Below are 19495 nucleotides of genomic sequence, written 5' to 3'. Positions count from 1 at the left end.
AAAGACCTTTCCCTGGCTTTGCCAAGAAGAAAAATGATGCTGCACTCAATTCCGGGGAAAAATATTCTGACACAGAGGATAAAACTGATTCCAAGAAAGGGGAATAGAATTCTAGGGCCCAAATCATGTGCTGGCCTCCTGTTTGGGGAGTACATTACCCTGAAAAGGCTGAGCGGGGGATGAGCAGCCCTGTTTTACATGAGGCCAGGTATTGAGCAAATCCCCTTTCTAAGGGAAGTCCTCTGATACTTGGAGTTGCAGCCATCTGAGATGAGAAATGATAACTTTTACTCTTATGAGCTATGAGAGCTTAATTAGGGCTTAATTAAAGCTAATGCTCAGAATCCTTTGGAAGGTGGAGCGATTAAAAACTAACTTCCACATTGAATAACCACACTGAAAAGTGTGTCTTCAAAATACGTGGCATCACCATTCTGGGGCTGTATCCAGTCCTGTCCGGGTCTTCACAGCTAAGTTAAAGCAAGAGCTGACTATTTTTGCATTAGAATTTCCTTAGCCAAGACTACAAGAGGCCAAGTGCTCGGGCCCATCTCAGGCCCCTGTGCATCTACATAGACGGTCGTCTCTGAATCTGCAAGTCCAGCTCGCCGTACACGTGTCTCAAGTGGTCACTGGTCAAGCTGGCCATCAGCTTCCGAGGGCCAGAAACCCAAGGCCGACACACCTCCTCCCATTTCACGGTGGAGTTGGGCTGGATTTCCCTGAAAGGATGGAAGAGACAGGAAAGGTTTTATGCTCCAGAGTGGCAGATCCAGTTTCCCACCTTGACCAGGAAGCAGCAAGGCCCCTGCCTGAGTCATAGGCTCTCTTTCTTTTGGTTGATGGTGGTTGGAAGACGGAAGGGTCAGGGTGGCTGATTTCCAGTGACCACCCGAATGAGGCCCCCAGATGAGGCTCAGCCAGAGACAGCCCCATGGGTCCTGGTTCCTTCCACACGGATGCATCAGCTGGCCTTCTGGTGGACGTGGTCCATGCAGTGTGTGGTGGAGCTGAGCTGAGCACCCGGCCAGCCATGAGTCAGCTGAACTTCAGCTTATCCCCAGGCTTCCACAGTAGCCTTGAGGACCTGACTGATCTCCCTCGGTTCATTTGCAGGCTAAAGTGCCCTCCTGGGATCAGACTTCTCTCTGAACCCCCAGCTGCCTTTACTGAGATCCTGATGCTCTAATTGGTTCTGGTCAACCCCCTTGGGATAGACCTGTTCCCAGGCCGAGGATCTGGAACATCACCCAGCCTGCTCTGTAATTCATAATCCTGTTTCAATCAATTGATTTTGGTCCCTTGCCCACATACCTTGCTGCTACGCATTTGTTGCTGATCCCCTAATCCATCCTGATGCTGGGGCCTTCAATGGTCCTGCTTTTCCTCATCCCCTGCGGCCATGCTCTGAGGTCTTCCTAAGCGTCATGGCCAAGCCCAGCCCAATGGATGACGAAGTCAATCAGGGTGGGGAATTTAGGCTTCTCTGGAGTATTTCACATATCCCTCCCCGCCCACTCACGATGTGATATAAGCTCAGGAGGAGATTACATGCAGGTTTTATATGTATGATAGTCCCCTGAGGTGGACACTATTCGACAAATTTTCTAGTTAAGAAAAATGAAGGGATTAAACACGGGAGGTGACGTTTCCATGGTCACACAGGTGTTAATGGGCAAAGGCAAGATTTGGACCCAAGTTCATCTGTTTCTAAAGCACAAGCTCTTCCTACTTCTCTAAACTATATTTCATCCTGTATCCTCCAGTGAAATGCCTTTTCCGACCACTGTGTGGTCATATGTCTGATTTCTCAAACAAGACAGATGCCCTTTTGTTCAGTATTGAGAGCTTCCTGCAGGTCTTGTTATTGGAGGATTTCTGGTCTCCACTCTCTGACTCAGGCCAGGCATGCGCTGGGCAGCTTTGCATATAACCCTTGGCCTGCACTTTTCTGGGAAAGCATCAGGGATTTGAATGGAGACCACCATGCATGTCTTAAAAAGAGAGAAAAGGGACCAGACTCTTTTTATGGGGTTATTGGGGCACAGCATGTCAGAATTGGAAAGGACTTAGAAATCACTTCATCCAACTGTCCCATTTTACAGATGAGGACTCTGAGGTCCTAAGGAGCCTGTGGAATCTTCCACAGTCACAGATCCTGATGGCCCAGACCCTGGAAGAACAGAGACACACACTGGGGACACAAAGAAGGTGCTCAGAAATGAAGAATGTGTTGTGCAGAGGAATTTGGTGGGTAGATCCTTAGACCCCTGAGTGAGGGCCCAGGGGATGGGAGGGCACTTCCTACGAGCTCCACGGGGTGGCCTGGGAACTAAAGGAGCTGACGGGAACACTGTGGCTTTGAACTGGAGTGGTGGTGGAGGGTGGCACAGAAGGGGACTGTCGGTGAGTCTAGAGTGGTTCAAAGGCCTCAGCTACAAGAGCCCCCACTTGCCCTTGGAGGTCAGGGCCATACAGCATCACTTTAGACAGAGCCAAAGCGAAGGAGAAATATGGGGCCATCCACCCGTGCTTGACCTAGTGTACATAAAGTTAGAATCCCATGATATCCACAAAGATCACTAAAACAATATGTATTTTATCTGGCTGCATGTATACATCCTCTGGGATGAAAAGGGGAAAGGCTCCAAATCTTAGAAATCTAGCCGCTAAATAAGAAATCCCTTTACCCTTGTACCTGTGGCCAGTGAATTGGGAAATGCCTCTAAGGCTAGGGGACTCCTCTCTCTAGGGCTGCTCCAGGCACTGGTTCTGAGAGTCTCAATGTCTCAATTAATTTGTGATTAGTTCTTAATTTTTGTTCTTTAGAAATGAGGCTATATAAATTATCTTATTGAGTTATAGAAAAGCCAAATTATGTGACAAGTGCACACCCAGAGCCTACATATAGGAGCATTTTTCCAACTCAGTAAATTACTTTTATGATTCAAGGTTTGAAAAACGCTGAGCTCACTGTGGGTTTCCTCACCTGTAGAAGGACACTATGAAATATTGAAAAGGGTGTGGAGAGGGTGGGTGAGTTAGTATTTGTGCTGCGCTTAGAACCGTGGCAAGATGTGGTTAAATACCACATATTAGACATATGTTGCTGCTGCTGCTTTGCTATTATTATTATTATTATCACCATCACCTTTGTGGTCATCATTTTCTGCCTTAACTCCCTGCAACATAATTTAGGAAGGTTCTTCTGGCTTGTATGCAGGGAAACAATTCTCTACCCTTAACTTAAATAATCTTTTCAATATGAATATAGGTTTTTAGATATTTATTTCTCAGTAGCTGTGCTGTTTTTACCCTGATCCATTCATTCTTTCTTCCCTGGTTTCCCCAAGTGATCCATCTAGAACATTTTGCAAAAGAGTTGTCCCGCTTAAGGATATGGCCCGAGGCCTAGAGTGCAGGCAACTCCCTCAAACAGAAACTGTAAGCCCTGAGCTTTACTTCATTATTTGGTCTAACTCATAAACGCGTCCTCGTAGTGATATTCATCCATGTATCTATGCCCACTCATGAGCATCACTGAAGATACTCATACGTGAAGAGACACATGCATGCCTAAGTATGCATTTATCTACAGAAAACTGCATGCACAAAGAAAGAAAAAAATCATGGCCCCATCTTGCTAAGGGGAGTATAAAAAATAAATAAATAAAATTCAAAAAAAAAAGTGGAGTAATACTGGAATAATGCTATATTCCCAGGGATAGATGTTGTGATAAATGATTCTCAGTAACACGCTGAGCAATGAAGATACGCCGGCCATTTATCATCTTGAGCACGAGCAGGCGTAGGGGATTATTACCACAATAAACTGCAAGTATCTATGGTTTGTCCTCCACGTGTCTAGCCCTCTGTCCTACTTGAAAGCCTCAAAATTTAAAACAAAATCACAAAGTCGGAGAACTTTTCTCTTAAAATAACTTACGGAACCTCATCATTTTTTAAAGAGAAAAATGAATCTGGAAGATGAATTATTTGATGTTGCAGAAGTAGCAAGTGCAGAAGCCGGACAGCTGCTGGTCTGTGGGAGCAGCACCTCCGCGCATCTGAGGAAGGTGTGGGGAGGTCGCGGGGAGAGCAGGAAGGTAAATCATTTTGGAGTGGAGTTGACTACGTCCTGACTGAGGAATGGACGTGGCACCACCTATTCCTCGCTCAATTCCCTGCTCGCTAGCTCCCGCCTTCCAGACCCTCTGCTTGGAGCTCCAGACTCCCTAAGGCCTAGGGCCCTTGGGTGGGCAGGTGGGGTGGAGACTCCCTTGACTATTCAAGGCGTGGATCTGAGAAAGGAATAGTCTTGTGAAGGGTTCTGGTTCTACAGAATTGTACTTCTTAAGGGTCCAAGTTGTTACATTGATCTGCCGCTCTTTGATCAGGTCTTGGGAGTATAGGGTACACTGCAGTGTTTCAACCATCCGAAAAGATGGTTGTGGATGCTGGCTGGCTCAGGTCTGGGCTGTGAAGGTGTGAGGAGAAATCAGGAGGAAACAGAGAAACCAGTGGTCTCTCCGAAGTCCCAAGCCCACCCTAGGTCATAAGTATTTTCTATGTCAAGTTATTTCCAATTTTTGACAGTCTCTGAGAAATAAAGCTTCCCTTGCTTTGGAGAGATCCACCCTCTGGATCTGGATCCCCATAAGAGATTGAGGACCTGGCTCTCTGTCTGTTACTGATCTGCCATAGACCTATGCGTTGAAGGTGATTACTGATAGAGCCAACAGCAGACTGCGGGCGGGACATTTGCTTTGTGTCCACCGTGTAGGGACTGGCCTCTTCCATCATTTCCCCAGTTCACTCCCCTTTGTCCTACCCCAATGTCAGATATTAACAGTAAGAAATGCACCTGGACACTCAACCCCCTTTGAGCCCTGTGTCTCCTAAGTGGTGGGTCATTGCACTGTGCTAGGATTCATCTTTCTTCTAATACACAGATTATCTCCTCCCTTGCATTGGTTTGGGATCAAGGTGGAATTCTTGCACAGCCAAGGTGTCAAGGTGGCAGGAGGTTCTGGCACCCTCAGATGAGGCTTGTTGGAGAAGGAAAAATTGGCTACAGCAGGGGGCTGTTTTAAAGAAGAAATGTGTTTCACTTTACCTGAATGATTCTTGCATCTGATTTGAGTGGGAAGGTGTGAGAATGGGTGAGTGAGATTGTCGTTTCTGATGAAAGCAGGGCTAGCTCTACTGACCTCTCCCTCTAGCTGGGGTTGATTTCTAATTTAATTTTTTTTCTTGCAGCTTTCCTATTAGCACAGGAAGGTTGTTATGTTTTGTGCTTGCATTTTTAAAAAAAGCACTCAAAGTATTTTCTCTGTTGTCTATTGCATCCTCCAGCATTAGGTACCTCTTAAATGATGGGATGCAGAAGCTGTGAGCACTGTAATTTCAAAGAAATGCAGCGAACCTCTAGTGCACACATTGTCTTTAAAGGTGCTTCAGAAAGGGTGAGAGGTCTTGCATTTGTCTCACAGACTCCAAGCGGGGTAGCTCCCATAAAGGGCATTGGGGAAATTCCTAACATATCTGGGTCGTAAGGCAGTTTCCAAATCCCTGCACCTCCTTTTTTATACCTTAGAAGGTCACCCCACAGGAAATATGCTAGATTGATTGATGCTGACAGGGACTTCTTTGCGGTAGAAATGAAAGTAATAAACCTCAAAGATTGGGATGCATTCTGGGTGTCACACTTTAAGAGGAGTACTGACAAGTTGGAGGATGTGGCCAAGGGCAGGAGCCGAAACCATGTTAGCGATGAGGGGAATGAAGTCAGTGTAGGAACAGAAAAGACGCAAGGAAGACTGGACAGCTTCTTGCAAACATTTGCAAGCCATTAGATGGAAGACAAATGTGCCTTACTCTGTATACAGGTCCAGATGACAGGGTTAGGATCATCAGTGGATTGAAAGGTGGAATTGTTTTCTAACGACCAGAAGTACCTGAATACAGAATGAGCTGTCTTGTTGGGTGACACTCTTTGTCAGTAGAAGTCACAGAAGCTGAGAACTGTAGGGCACAATCTAATGGCGCGAGGTGTGGAAGAAGCAAAGCCTCATTCGTGTTACTACAGAGCGCAGGGTGGTCGTTGGTCCCTTGAATAGGGAACCAAGTCTAGAACTCTCTAGGCTCACCTTTGTTCTACTGAAAGCAACAGTTCTAGAGAGCGGGTTGGTAAGATCTTGGAGGTGGGGTTGGAAAGAAAGGACTCATGAAAAGGGACATTTTTCAGCGTGATACCTCCGTAAGCACGAGAAGAATGAGTACACGAGGAAGAAGTATGGCAAAATTCTTGAACTTCGGGATCTGCAATCAGCCAGCCACGTCTGGATGTTGGCTTCCTTCTATAAAATGCACAACTTGGGACAAACCAGTCAACCTCTCAAAGCCTCAAATTCCTCCACCACCAAAGGGAGCTAATTATAGTGCCCACCCCACTGAGGTGGTTTTAAGGATTGAAAGATGGAAGCGTTGGTCAAAGCAACGCTGTGCTTTTGGAGGTAGCAGCTTCTCAGACATGTTCGCTGGGGATTGGATGTGAGTTTGGAAAACATGGAGAGAGACGGAACTTCCTACGACCCCACCTCCCCTCCCCACTTTCCCAGCACTCACTGGAACATCTTCCTTTTGGGTTTCGTCACTCCAGGGCCATCCAGGTAAATCCAAATATTTTTCAGAGTTTCTTTTAAAGGATTGGTGAACTCAACGATCACAAGCATGTCAGAACCTACTACCTGAGCGCCATGGACCTAAGAAGTGAATTGGGAGAGAGAGAAGCTCCTTAGCAGCACATAAAGCCTCTTTATGCTCCCCTGTATTTTAACCCTCTTTACTTTTTCTTCTGTGTTACAGCATGGCCATTTTTTGGCAAGGGAACCAGTGCGATGAGGCTATCGCTTTGTCTGGGGGATACCTATGCAGAAAAAGATGGGACAATTACTAATTAGAATCGCACTCGTTTCCCCATTATAAAAACCACCCTAATTAGAATTCAGGTGAACAGCCGTGGCCCCCAGCTGTTGTTTTCAGCAGGAGGTGGAAGTGCATCTGGTGTAGCAACGGCTTTCCGTGGTGAGGGCAGCCAGGCGAACTCTGCTCCTGGAAGGGGTTCAAGTTTCCCGCCAGGACAGGAGGGATCCCTAAGTTCAAGAGGAAGAAAACACTCCATGGGGCCTGCGCCTTCTTACTTGGAGGCACTCTAAAAAGAAATAGGTCCGAGGAGGGAGGCCTCACCGTTGAACTTGAAGGAGAGGAATCTGGACACTAAAATAGTCAAAAGGGACTTTCCCTCTGCAGCCACAGCATCTGTGTCCAGGAGGCTGTAAGACTTTTTGTGGTGAGTTTATCCATCACAAGTCTCAGAAGTATTGGGTATTTGGCGAAGTGGCCAGAGTTCAAGGACACCTCCAACGCTTACTAGCAGTGGGGACTTGGGTGACTTTCCAACCTTTGTGAGACTCAGTTTTCTTGTCTCTGTAACAGGACTGACGTTCCTATGGGGTAATCTATGTAGAATGCTATTATTATTGTTGTTTTTATTATTAGTTCTTATGCTGTGTTCACGATGTACCACACACTTGGGACTATAAGCTTTCCTAACACCAACACGACGTGCTGGAAAATGACCAGGGAGCTATAGTATTTGTTTGTTCATTTAGGGGCTTTGTATGCCAAATGGTTGGGTGTGTATAAGCTCTAAATAACTTGGGAACAAGATAATAACAATAGTTCTTCCATCATAGGAAAGGAGTAGGTTGAGTTAATACATATAAAGCAGCTAACACAATGCATGGCGCATTGACAAAGTTTCAATACGTTATAGCTCATACTTTTTTGGATTAGCAATACTTGGGGTAGTTTGCTCTATTCACCTTATTTTAGCCCACTTTCAACTCCAGTATCTAGCTGGTGTCCAGTAGATATTTGTTATATTAGGTTGACTGCTTAAAAATGAAATTTATTGGTTGTTTGAGTTTTCTATACATCAACCCAGGCACTATACTGCCTTATTTTTTAAGCGGTCTATAACACAGGAAAAATCATGTGGAAATGAGCCTTTCTCACGAATAGAGGGAAAGAGGAAGGACATTGCCCAGAGGAGAAGATTCTTGATCATTGGCTCTAGCGTTAAGAATTAGAACATTATGGCTTTACTCTTTTTTTTTTTAACATCTTTATTGGAGTATAATTGCTTTACAATGGTGTGTTAGTTTCTGCTTTATCACAAGGTGAATCTGTTATACATATACATATATCCCCATATCTGCTCCCTCTTACATCTCCTTCCCACCCTCCCTATCCCACTCCTCTAGGTGGTCACAAAGCACCTAGATGATCTCCCTGTGCTATGCGGCGGCTTCCCACTAGCTATGTATTTTACATTTGGTAGTGTATATATGTCCAAGCCACTCTCTCACTTTGTCCCAGCTTACCCTTCCCCCTCCCCATATCCTCAAGTCCATTCTCTAGTACATCTGTGTCTTTATTCCTGTCTTACCCCAGGTTCTTCATGACATTTTTTTTTCTTAGATTCCATATATATGTGTTAGCATACGGTATTTGTTTTTCTCTTTCTGACTTACTTCACTCTGTATGACAGACTCTAGGTCCATCCACCTCACTGCAAATAACTCAGTTTCGTTTCTTTTTATGGCTGAGTAATATTCCATTGTATGTATGTGCCACATCTTCTTTATCCATTCATCTGTTGATGGACACTTAGGTTGCTTCCATGTCCTGGCCATTGTAAATAGTGGCTTTACTCTTTAAGACATGTTGATGACTAAATTTATGTCTATGGGATTTAAAAAAATCTATAAGAAAAATGAAAATTGCAACCAATTCTCCATGGTCATTACATTCAAATCTCCACCCGCTAAGGTGGGATGGGTGGAGAGCTGGAAAGAGGAGTCGGGGTGGAGCAGACACTGATTATGGTGGTGACAACTGCAGGTGTCACCTACAAAGCATGGATTGTATGCCAAGCAATGTGTCTCAGTGGTCCTCAACCTGGCATGCACAACAGAATGTAAATTTGGTTGAATTTGTGGATACTCAACCTGTGGATATGGGTTTGGTATCTGCAGGGGTCCTGGAACCAATCCCCATGGATACCGAGGGATGACTGTATAAAAGTGCATTATTAGAATACTTTACATAGAATCTTTGGTTTAATTCTCAAGTGCATCCAACATATTTTTCCTAAGTTGAAAAAAATTTCAGAACACTTTTTGGTTTCTAAAAATACAAGATAAAGATAACATTTACAAAAACTGTCTAAATTGGAGAAAGTGGGACTGCTTTAGAGACACTATTGGTGAAAGTGTTTGCTATGATCACTTTGATTTTGGGGGAAATATTTTGGAGTCATCTGCTTTCTTCGTGGTATGCTATTGAGATTACGGGGACAACTCCTTAAAAATCTGATAATAGCTACTGATCCTTCCTCCCATGGACAAACACAGTGACAAATACAAGATACATACACTTTGTAGGTAGTTTTAGGGGGTTCACTACAGACCCAGGGTGTCTATCCATGGCCCTCAAGGGGCTGATGGGCTCCAAGTTAAGGATCCTTTACATACTGGCAGGCTACCTCTACAGGAAGATTCTTCTGCTGTGGAAAGCAAAGCGGACCCTTCCAGGTGACAGATGGCAGAGATAAGGAGAATTTAGTATTTGAAAGGCTGGCCCAGGGTTTGGGCCTTCAGAGATAGGCTTTAGATCTGAATATGATTAGAAGATGAAGCCTTCTCAGGTAATTTCACGTGTCATGCCTAATCAGTTTGCTTCCAGATATGACCTCTGGTATTAGCTGCTGGCACGGTTATATAAATACTTCTCAGCCTTCCCTGATACTGGAGCCTGAAGGAGGGGGCCCTTCTCAGGTCGTAGAGTGTTTCTTTTGCCATTAACAAAGACTCGTGTCCCTTTTCTGACACTGGTCTCCTGCACCCGGATTTAAACGTCTTTAACCTGACTGCTGAGATAATAGCGAAACTTAGAAACGCGAACCAAACCAAATATAAAGCCTGCCCAACACCCAGCATCACTGTCTTCTGCTTAGGCAATTTAAGTGGAGGTATTTCCTCCCACTTTCAAGGAAAATGGAGCATTATACATAGTATTTTCATATTATGTGTTGATTTAAGTGGTGTGCAATTCGCAGTGTGTGTTCACTATAGAGAAGACCAGCCATTACCTGGACCAGAGGAAAGGGTGCAGCATATGTCATACTCAGTGACATCAAATACTTTTGCATCTTGATTTTTTTCAATATTCCATTTAAAATATTTCTGTTTTTTTATACCGACATAAAATATGACGCTTTTTCAAGTTAAACACCTTTTACCGATATTGACATACTGAGTTCTTGTCTTTTATGCTGTTTCATAATGATCAGTATTCTGTTTCTTTGATAAACAAAAAAGTTACTAACACACACACACACACACACACATTTGGGAGGAAATTACTTTTAGGAAATCACAAGCTCTCTTCCATGGAGTATATGCTTTATAATATACGTAATAACTGTATTCAAAATCAAAACTGAAATGAAGGAAAAAGTGTGAGAAAGAATGAACCTAGTTGTCAGTGTAATTCACATGATTTATTAGTTCACCTCACAGCCCTTACTTCAAGTGTTGTCAATCATGGATTCTGTGAATTAGTGGAAAATGATCTTTCCCCTCCTCCCCACCCTATGGTCACTGCTGGTAATAAGCAGTTGCTTGTTTGTAAACCACTTCACCAGCACCGGCACCACTGTTGCTTCTCACTAGCCCACTTAAGTTAGCCTTGACTAAATAATGCACATTTTTTTTTTACGACGGTCAGGTTTTACGACAGTCAGGCAATGTTCTAAGTCTGCACCGTCCAATGTGGTAGCCACCAGCCACAAGGGGCTATTTAAATTTAACTGAATTAAAATGAAATTAAATAAAAGTTCAGTTCCTTAGTTGTACTAGCCACAGTTCAAGTACTCAGCATCTACACGTGTCTAGTGGGTATTATATTGGAAGGTTCAGATTTAGGGTATTCCCGTCATTATAGAAAGTTCTACTGGACGATGCTGCTAAGTGATTTACTTATATTAACTCATTTAATCCTCACGACCCTATGAGGTAGACGCTATGAGAATTCATTTTACAGATGAGGAAAGTGAGGCACAAAGAAGTTAAGTGACCTGTTCAAGTTCACACAGCAAGTAGGGCAAGTGAGACTTGGATGCAGACAGCCTGGCGCCAGAGTCACTGCTTAACCACCTGCTGTGCTGACTCTGATAAGTAACAACAATAATAGCGACTCAGGTTACTTTTAGTGTTTACTTAGGCATCCTGCTCATTATCTTGCTATCTTACATTATCTTGTTTGATCTTCTATGGACTTGGCAGTGGACATTAACATTATCCCCATTCTATTGATGTGAAACTAAAACTTAGAAGACAAACAAAATCCCCAAGTTACAGAGCCAGTAAGTTGGCAGGACCCAGATATGAATCTAGGTCTTTCTGACTCCAAAGCCTTTATCTTTAAGCACTACATACACTGTCATCTCTGACAGCAGAGAGGCAAAAATAGTAACCTTTTCTGCGGAGAATAGTTTTTTTTTATTTCCTGAGATCCACTGAAGAATCATTTGCAGGGTTACCTTTTGCCATCACTAAACTGCCAGTTGAGCACAGTGATTACAAGTCGATTCTGCACTAAATTTGAAAACATATATATTACTGCTCAGCTCCTTCTTTTTGACTTTATGGGGAAAGAAGCAGATTTCTATGCCAGAGTAAAATGTGACAAGGTAGACTTGAGGCCTTGATATACTGTATTACTTGATGATCATAGGATGTGCTATTTGGGGTAAAGATAGAGACATCGTTTTAAAAAAAAGAGCCAGTAGCTCAAGCACACTGTGCTCATATGACAAGGTAGATGAGATTTGTTATTCTTTTTTTTTTTTTTGCGGTACGCGGGCTTCTCACTGTTGTGGCCTCTCCCGTTGAGGAGTACAGGCTCCGGACGCGCAGGCTCAGCGGCCATGGCTCACAGGCCCAGCCGCTCCGTGGCATGTGGGATCCTCCCGGACCGGGGCATGAACCCGCGTCCCCTGCATCGGCAGGCGGACTCTCAACCACTGCGCCACCAGGGAAGCCCAGATTTGTTATTCTTGTTGTTTTACTTGGCTTCTGTGTGAACAGGAGTGCACGGAGAATGGGTTTTAGGTGCCCCAGTTACCAGTGGTTCTTGTTTTCATTCTCAAGTGCAGGTTGTTCCATAGCTGTGCTGAGAGGGAGGGGGAAATGCTCCCCTTCCAGTGGAGGCCTCGCTCACAGAGAGTCTGGGACGTGCTCTCCTGGCCAATGGAGTAACCCACTGCCTGATCCTCCGGGACCAACAGAGGATGGAGGGAGAGTCAGCTATCCAAGCATGTCAAGCCATGGCTGGTGGTACCCTGTCTGGGACCCTCCCCAGGTCCGTGGACTTCACCTGCTCAGAGCGCCTCATGGTGGGACCTCACAGACAGACTTTGATTTTCTCCACAGATGGCTTACAGCAGTGCTGAAGGCACCACTGTGGTGGCCGGGAGGAAGACAGTGACCATGGTTGGGGGACGCTGAGGGGAAAGCATGCTGGGCTCAGGGTCTGAAGACCAGGGACCACTGCTGTGTGTCCTTGGGCCAATCACTTGAACTCTCTGGGCCTCGGTTTCTTACGAGGTTCTTGGGAAGATTCAATGTGACATCGTACATGAAGCGATCTGGCAGAGCATCTGCAACATCGCAATTATTGACTCTAAATGCCATGGAGGTCTGAAGGGAGACAGTGCTGCCAGGGTGACCAGGAGGACTTCCTCAGCCTCAAGTTCCCCCGTAGGGAGTGATGTGGATTCGGGTTCTCAGATGCCGGAGCCGAGAAGCACAAAGGAGAGAAGCTGGCAGCCTCCACGGACACTTTCTAAAGAGACGTGGAGAAGCCCACCCCCCGTGTCCTGCTCCAGCCTCCCACTGAAGGGCTGTGGACACGGCAGGGCTGCGTCCTGGTGACTGGAACATGTGTCAGAGTCACGGAGAACCCACGGGAGGCCAGGAGGGAGAAACATGCTCGGTGGGAAACATGGCAGGAGAAATGGTTTAGGGGTTGGGGTTCGGGATAATTAAAACACAGAGTTTTGCTTTCATTTTCTGCCTTGATGGAAAGTTTCAGATATTTAGGCTCCCACAGAAGGAAGTGAAACTGCAGTTAAGCCTCACAACGTACCCGGTGGCTGTCAAGCATTTGGGGACGCTCGCTATTCCTCAGGTGGTTCCCCGGTTTTAACCTGTCCTCCGGTTAAAAAGCAAAACAACATATGAACTGGGATGTTGGAGAAGCAGGGCCCAGGCATCCGCCACAGCATCCCTCCTCCAGGCTCTTCGAGACTGGCCCCGCTCTCAGGAGGCTCCCACAGGGAACAATGCACATGCTCAACACCCAGGGGTCGGTTTCAATGCCACCAGGTGAGCCTTGGCCAGAGGGCCGCTCCTGCCCTGAGCAAGTCTCAGGGGCTTGACTACAGAATCCCCGGCACAGAGAGGACTGGGCGGGGAGGGAGGGAACACTAACCAGCAGCCACCGGTCCTGGCAGGGGCTAAGCATTCTCAGCAACGGCCCAGATTTAGTCCTTAACAACTTTGTGTTTTATATATGATTGCAGTTAATAATGGGACTAGTATTATGAGTGTGTTATTTTGCAAAAAGGGACAGGGAAGTTCAGAGAGAGAGGATGTGTGTGTGAGAGAGAGAGGAGAAAGAAGGAGGACGAGAGGAAGAAGGAAAGGGAGAAAGAGGACAGGAAACTTGGTGGTGGCTACGCTGGGTGACGGAAGCTGACAGACGCTGGTCTTCATCACGGACTTACTGTGATCAAGGTACCGTGTTACACCCTTTATGAGGATTATTTCTATTATCCCTCCCAGCAACCCAACAAGGTCAGCTATATTACTGGACCCATTCTACATCTGAGATGTTGAAGAATTAGCCCAGAGCAGCCCAGGTAGAATTAGGAACCTGGGATGTCCGGGTCCAGCCATCCAAGCCCCTGTGCTGGGGGGGCTTCTCTACAGAAGGGGCTGTAAGGGTTCCCCCCACCCCGGCGTTCCTGCTCTAGTTGACTTGGGTGAGGACGTGAAAACTGTGAAAGCTTCACTGCTCCCCGAGACTGGGAGGAAGCCACCGGCACGCTGCCCCCATGTCACACACCACGACTCCTGCAAACCAGCCTCTAGCCGGCAGACCAGCTGAATTCCTTCTGTTGCCCCCATCCCGCCCCCCCAAATAGCCGTTCCTTAAACATCAAAATGCTGAAGAATCTTTTCCTGACTTAAAGCCTCTTAACAACAATCAACACGTGGGAAGGCAGAGACAAATTCTATGTCTGATTTTAATAAAATATACTTTTCTCATCAAAATATTTTGATAGTCTGGGAAAAGAGATGTGTGCTCATTAAAGTTTAATGACTGTCTCTCCCTGCCGCTTTCCATATGAGGATCACACACGGTGACTCATGCATGGTGGGTGCCGGGAATAGTCAACTGGGGGCACAGTTTAACCCAGTTCCCATATCTGTGCTCACAGGGACGAATGCAGTGTAAGACTGGGTCCTTAGGATGTAAGGACGTGTCCACTGGCCTAACTGCTTTGGTTGACGGTGATGTGGATCCAGCCAGGTGGGCCCCATCGTGGTCCAGGTTGGTGTCTATTTGCTCTAGAAAGGCAGCTGGGTAAGAAAAGCTGCAAACTAGCCCTCAGGCAGCTCCAGCCCCCAGGCTGAGCCGGGTCTCCCAGGAGACAGTGCTTTGGGCAAAGGCTTTGAAGAGAGGGGAGAAAGGCAAGAGGTTCCGACTCCTGGGAGGTCGGAGTTGATAGTGATGTTACATTCATGCTCTAGAATCTCCACTGAAGCCCCCCTGTTCACAGATCAGTTAGGAAGCTCTCATCCAAACCTTTTAGCCTCACCTCAAAGTGGCCCCAGGCTGCCTTGCTCGGTCTCTCTTCACTAGTCACCTGCTTCCAGCCTGCACTCCCGCTGCGGCGGCTTCCAGCTGCTCCCCACACCGCCCTTGGTTATGTTTTTTTTTTTTTTCCCTAGCATCTGGAGTGGTCTCTCCATCCATCTCTACCTGCTGAATGTTATCCACTCACCAAGGATCATCTATGGCTCTACAGCCTTAATCCTTGACACCCCACTCCACACCAACTCCTGTGATCTCTCCTCCCTGGAAACACCAGGCTGTTTGGTAAGTGCAGACACCATCTTCTATTCTGGTGAAAGTTCCAGTGTGAGAGCAACGTAGCCGAGCCATTACCTGTACAAGCTTCCAGGTCAGTAAGATCTGGGTTAGAAGCTTCCTTCCCTCCCTTATCAGGCAGGTGATCACAGGTGAGTGGCTTGTGAGCAGTAACAAGGACAATACCAACAACCAACACGTACTCGGCGTTGACCGTGAGCTAGGCATTAGGTACCCATTATTTCGTTTTGCACTCACAACAGCTCTATAAAGTAAGACTTGCTATCGTCTTTGTTAAACAGCGGAGAGAACAGGAGCTAAGAGACAGTAAGTGATGCGTCCAGGGTTACACAGCTAGTGTGTGGAGGCAACAGGCTTTGAGTTCAGATGGTTTGGTCCCAGAGCCTGTGTTTTGACCCCCATGCTACAGGGCACTGCCCTCTCTGGGCCTCTCAGATTTCTCATCTGTAAAATGGGTACAATACTGCCCACCTCATAGGGTGGAAATGAGGATTACATAAGAGAGTACAGGAGAAGCATAAGAGCATAGACCTCAGTACTCACAGCTACTGTCATGGTCAGCACTGTGCGCCGGTCTCACCCCCACTCCTGCCTCGGAGTCGGGGGGATCCTGCCTTCCTGACCCTTGTCTCTCACACCCTCTCATCCTGTGCCTTCATCATAGTGACCTTGGGAGCTTCTGTAAGCTGTGGGCCGATCCCAGGCTCAAAGAGATGGACCAAGGGTTCTAGCGTTTTCTTAGAACCCGGGGACATGCGTCCCACGTGGTCTGGACCTCTGAGCCACGGTGCTTTTGTACTTTCACTGCATTTAGCTTCCTCTCCAACTCCTGTTTATGCAGTTTATTGGACTTCCGCCCCGAGGTCTCCTGGGTAACATTTGTTTCCATGTATATTTCTTTTCTCCTCCCCTCCCCTCCTCTCTTCCCCGCTCCTCCTTTTGTCTGTGTCCTCTCTCCCCGCAGTAGCTTTCAGGATACCTGCCCTCTGGATACCCGTGGTCCGTACCCCATGCCTCCAGTAGACTAACTAGCATCCTGGTCTCCAGTCCATTAGCCAGTTTCTGGAATTGGGGCCTCTCATAGCTCAGGGACACCTGGGTGACTTTCAGGGTGTGAGGGACTTTACCCAGGAACACCTCTTCTGCGGCTCGGCTTCAGTCTGTCCTTGGGGCTAATACAGTTCATGAGGTTAGCGGTTAAGCGACCACTTCTATGAGAATACGCCTGCCTGCTTTCCTGAGCACTCCTGAAGCTGAACGGAGGCCAGAATTGCCACCTCTCTCCTGCTGGAGTCCCAGTCAAATGACCCTACCCTCTAAATGCATTACCTCTAAGAACTGCCTTTTTGACACCCTTATGGAAATTGAAAAACAACACAACACAAAACAAAAAACCCACACGACTCTTTGTAAAGTACACCCTCCCCATCCAGGTCACTTGAGCCACAGGAGAAGGGATTTGGGCTCTGCCCGTGGGGAGTTAAACTGCTCTCTGAGTAAACTCGGAAGATGACTAGTCAATAATCCTTCAATTAATGAGGTCTAAAAGATGAAAGTTATCAGTTTCCTGTATTCATCCAGTTTATTACCAGCGGTGCAATTAAATTCTATTTTATGCTGGGGTTGGAGCACTTCCCAGCTGGGGAGAGCTCTCTCCTGAGCCCTTCGCGGGGACAAGCTGTCAGTTCATAATTAGGTGAGCGTGTGGGCCTTGCCTCTGGTGGGAAAGGTTCCGAGGCTGAGCTCCTGAAGCAGCGGGAAAGGAGGCCTCCCCCACCCAGCCTCCGGGAGAGGCCTGCGGGGCACCGCACATGTCCCAGGAGAGCCCGCCAGGAGGGCAGTCGCCACGTGGCGGGTGGGCAGGGCACCCCGGTCACGGCACCAGCGCCTCATGCTCAGGGGAGAGGCAGCTCCTCTGCAGGAACCCCAGTACCACTTCTCTGTTCTGCATTCGTCCCTGTTCTGCCTGCAGACCTGCACCCCTCACTTTTATGCTGTCTCTTAAGGCCTCTTGTGTAGGTGGTGCTGTGATGGGCCTGTAGCAGGTGACCGGGGTGAAAGAACCGAGGAGGCGTGAAGATTCAAGCCTTCCTAGAAAAGGAGGGCCTGGGGTTCTCTTCCTCCGGGGCCCTACATGTCGGCCTGGTGGGACTCATCGTACAGTAGCCCTCAAGGGCCGTCCACACGGCACTGGACCCAGGGAAGGCTGCCATTTTGAATGCTACACAGCATTATTAGCTTTACAAGAGTTTCTCAGCGAACGATTCAGAAGAGACACAAGGCCTACTGCTCCCTGCCCACTCCTTGCCCACTCCCACCTCTAGATGCTTTAAAATATGAGTGCCTCTAAAATTTTGATTTACCCACCACTTTAGAGGAATGCACCTTTAGGTCTGTGCTAATCACTCAATCACTTGGAAAGGTCTCCAAGCCCTGGATAAGGCTGACATGAGATGTCACACTCCAAGAACCCTGATGGAGGCCTGGGTTTCTGCTCCCAGGGCAGGCGGTGTCTCGGGGATGCCTTCCCCTTTCATCCATGCTCACCTCTCCACTGCCAAGTGCCTTTGAGACATTTGGACAGAGAGTTCTGGCGGCTAATGGGGAGACAACGTTAAAACTATTAGCCAAACGGGCAAAAAAGGCCCTCCAGTGATAGAGGTCAGAGCAATGGTTGTCTTGGTGACGGAGGAGAGAGTGAGGGACTGCAAAAGGCGTGAGGCAGATTTCTGGGCTGTTGGATGTTACAAATCCTCTGTGTCTGCATCTGGCTGGTGGCTGCCAGGTGTATACCCACATGACAACTCATGATCATCGCGCTGACATTTCGGTTTGTGCATTCTACTGTATACAGTGATAGCTTCACGGACAACAGCACAGTCCAAAACGCAGCTGGGAGGGGATCCAGGCGGCTTCTCTTTGATGCTGTGCCTGACCTACTTTATTCTGGAGACACTGAGTTTCAAGTATCTGTATCCTTTACACATCTCTATCTTCCTCCACAAGCGTGTTTATACCCCCAGGTTATATTTATATCTGCAGCCACATCTATATATTTAAATCTGGAGAGGAGAGAAAAGTGTTATATGTGCATGTCAGTGTATAGGGTGGTTTACTTCTTTCAAAGAACAGCAGGATTCCTTTTTTTTTTTTTTTTTTGGAGCAGGACACACTTTCACACACACACACACACACACACATATTCATAAACACTAACAAACTTGCCTTTCTCCCTCATCTGAGATGCTAACACTGACCTTGATGATGACCTTGGGGACGGTCAGCACAATGGACTTCTGCTTAGCCAGAACATCCTTGGTCTCATTGACACGGGCCGTGACAAAGAAGTGTAGGAACGCCTGCTCCAGCAGCTGGCCCATGTATTCGCCCGCTTGGATCAGCACCTCCTCTTTCTTGACTGGCAGCAGGAAAAAAAACATGGCGACGTCAGGACCTGGGGTAGGAGCTGCTTCACTCTTCCCTGAGGGCCCCATCTTTTCCACGATAGCACTGTCTCCACCAGGAACACACACAGGTGAGGGCAAGTGGAACACAGAGTCCATCAGGGACAAGAAGCTCTCCGGCTTCTGGGGTAAAGAATGTGCTGGAAATTTCACATTCAGTAAAGTCTTCCTAGAGAAAACGTGTCAAATTTTCCCAACAGTGCTTTTGCTGTTGTAAAATGCAACGTGACAAAGAGGTTTAAAATCAAGGACCAAGGGGTTTTAGCTGTGGCTGTGGTGACATAAGTGGGGCAATGATGTCCACGGCCACCGTGCCGCGTGCCCTCCTGTGATAAGAAACATCTCACGTGCCACAGGCCACGCTCGAGCAAAGCTGTCAACGACCTAAACCTTTTCCTTGATTCCTTTGCTCCACACTTTCTCTCCAGCTTGTACTGTACCAATCTGACTTGATTTTTCTATTTAAGAGAAAGAAGCAGTTGAAACCAGTTTTCACCGTAGGCATGCAACTCTCTCCCACCCCTTCTGCTATTTGCAACTTAAAAGACCTCTGTGATCTCAAGGCACCGACAACGTGAGCATTTAGGGGTTGGGGAGGAGCCAGTGAGGATGACAGGTGGAGGGTGGGGCGTGGTCCTGGCCCCCCTCTGGTCACCATCGGGGCTGAGGATGGGAATCCTGTCTTGCGGCTCTGACCGCAGCTGTGAGGTTCTGTTTGGCTGCAC

The 19495-nt window shown here is 47.1% G+C and overlaps 1 protein-coding gene across 1 annotated transcript in view; it reads right to left on the bottom strand.

The window, feature by feature from the left end:
• Positions 1 to 568: 568 nt before the first annotated feature.
• F13A1 (coagulation factor XIII A chain) overlaps positions 569 to 19495 on the bottom strand; it is a gene marked incomplete at both ends in the record, with an annotated part of 137104 nt that continues 118177 nt past the window's right edge. Inside the window, 3 exons of the mRNA XM_079713970.1 lie at positions 569 to 722; positions 6628 to 6764; positions 18564 to 18724. Of these exons, the coding sequence (XP_079570096.1) occupies positions 569 to 722; positions 6628 to 6764; positions 18564 to 18724 (452 nt within the window). The remainder of the gene's footprint in view (positions 723 to 6627; positions 6765 to 18563; positions 18725 to 19495) is intronic.

The sequence above is a fragment of the Hyperoodon ampullatus genome (assembly GCF_949752795.1).
Source record: "Hyperoodon ampullatus genome assembly, chromosome: 10".
Classification (NCBI taxonomy): domain Eukaryota; kingdom Metazoa; phylum Chordata; class Mammalia; order Artiodactyla; family Ziphiidae; genus Hyperoodon; species Hyperoodon ampullatus.
This window is presented reverse-complemented; position numbering and strand designations above follow the sequence as displayed.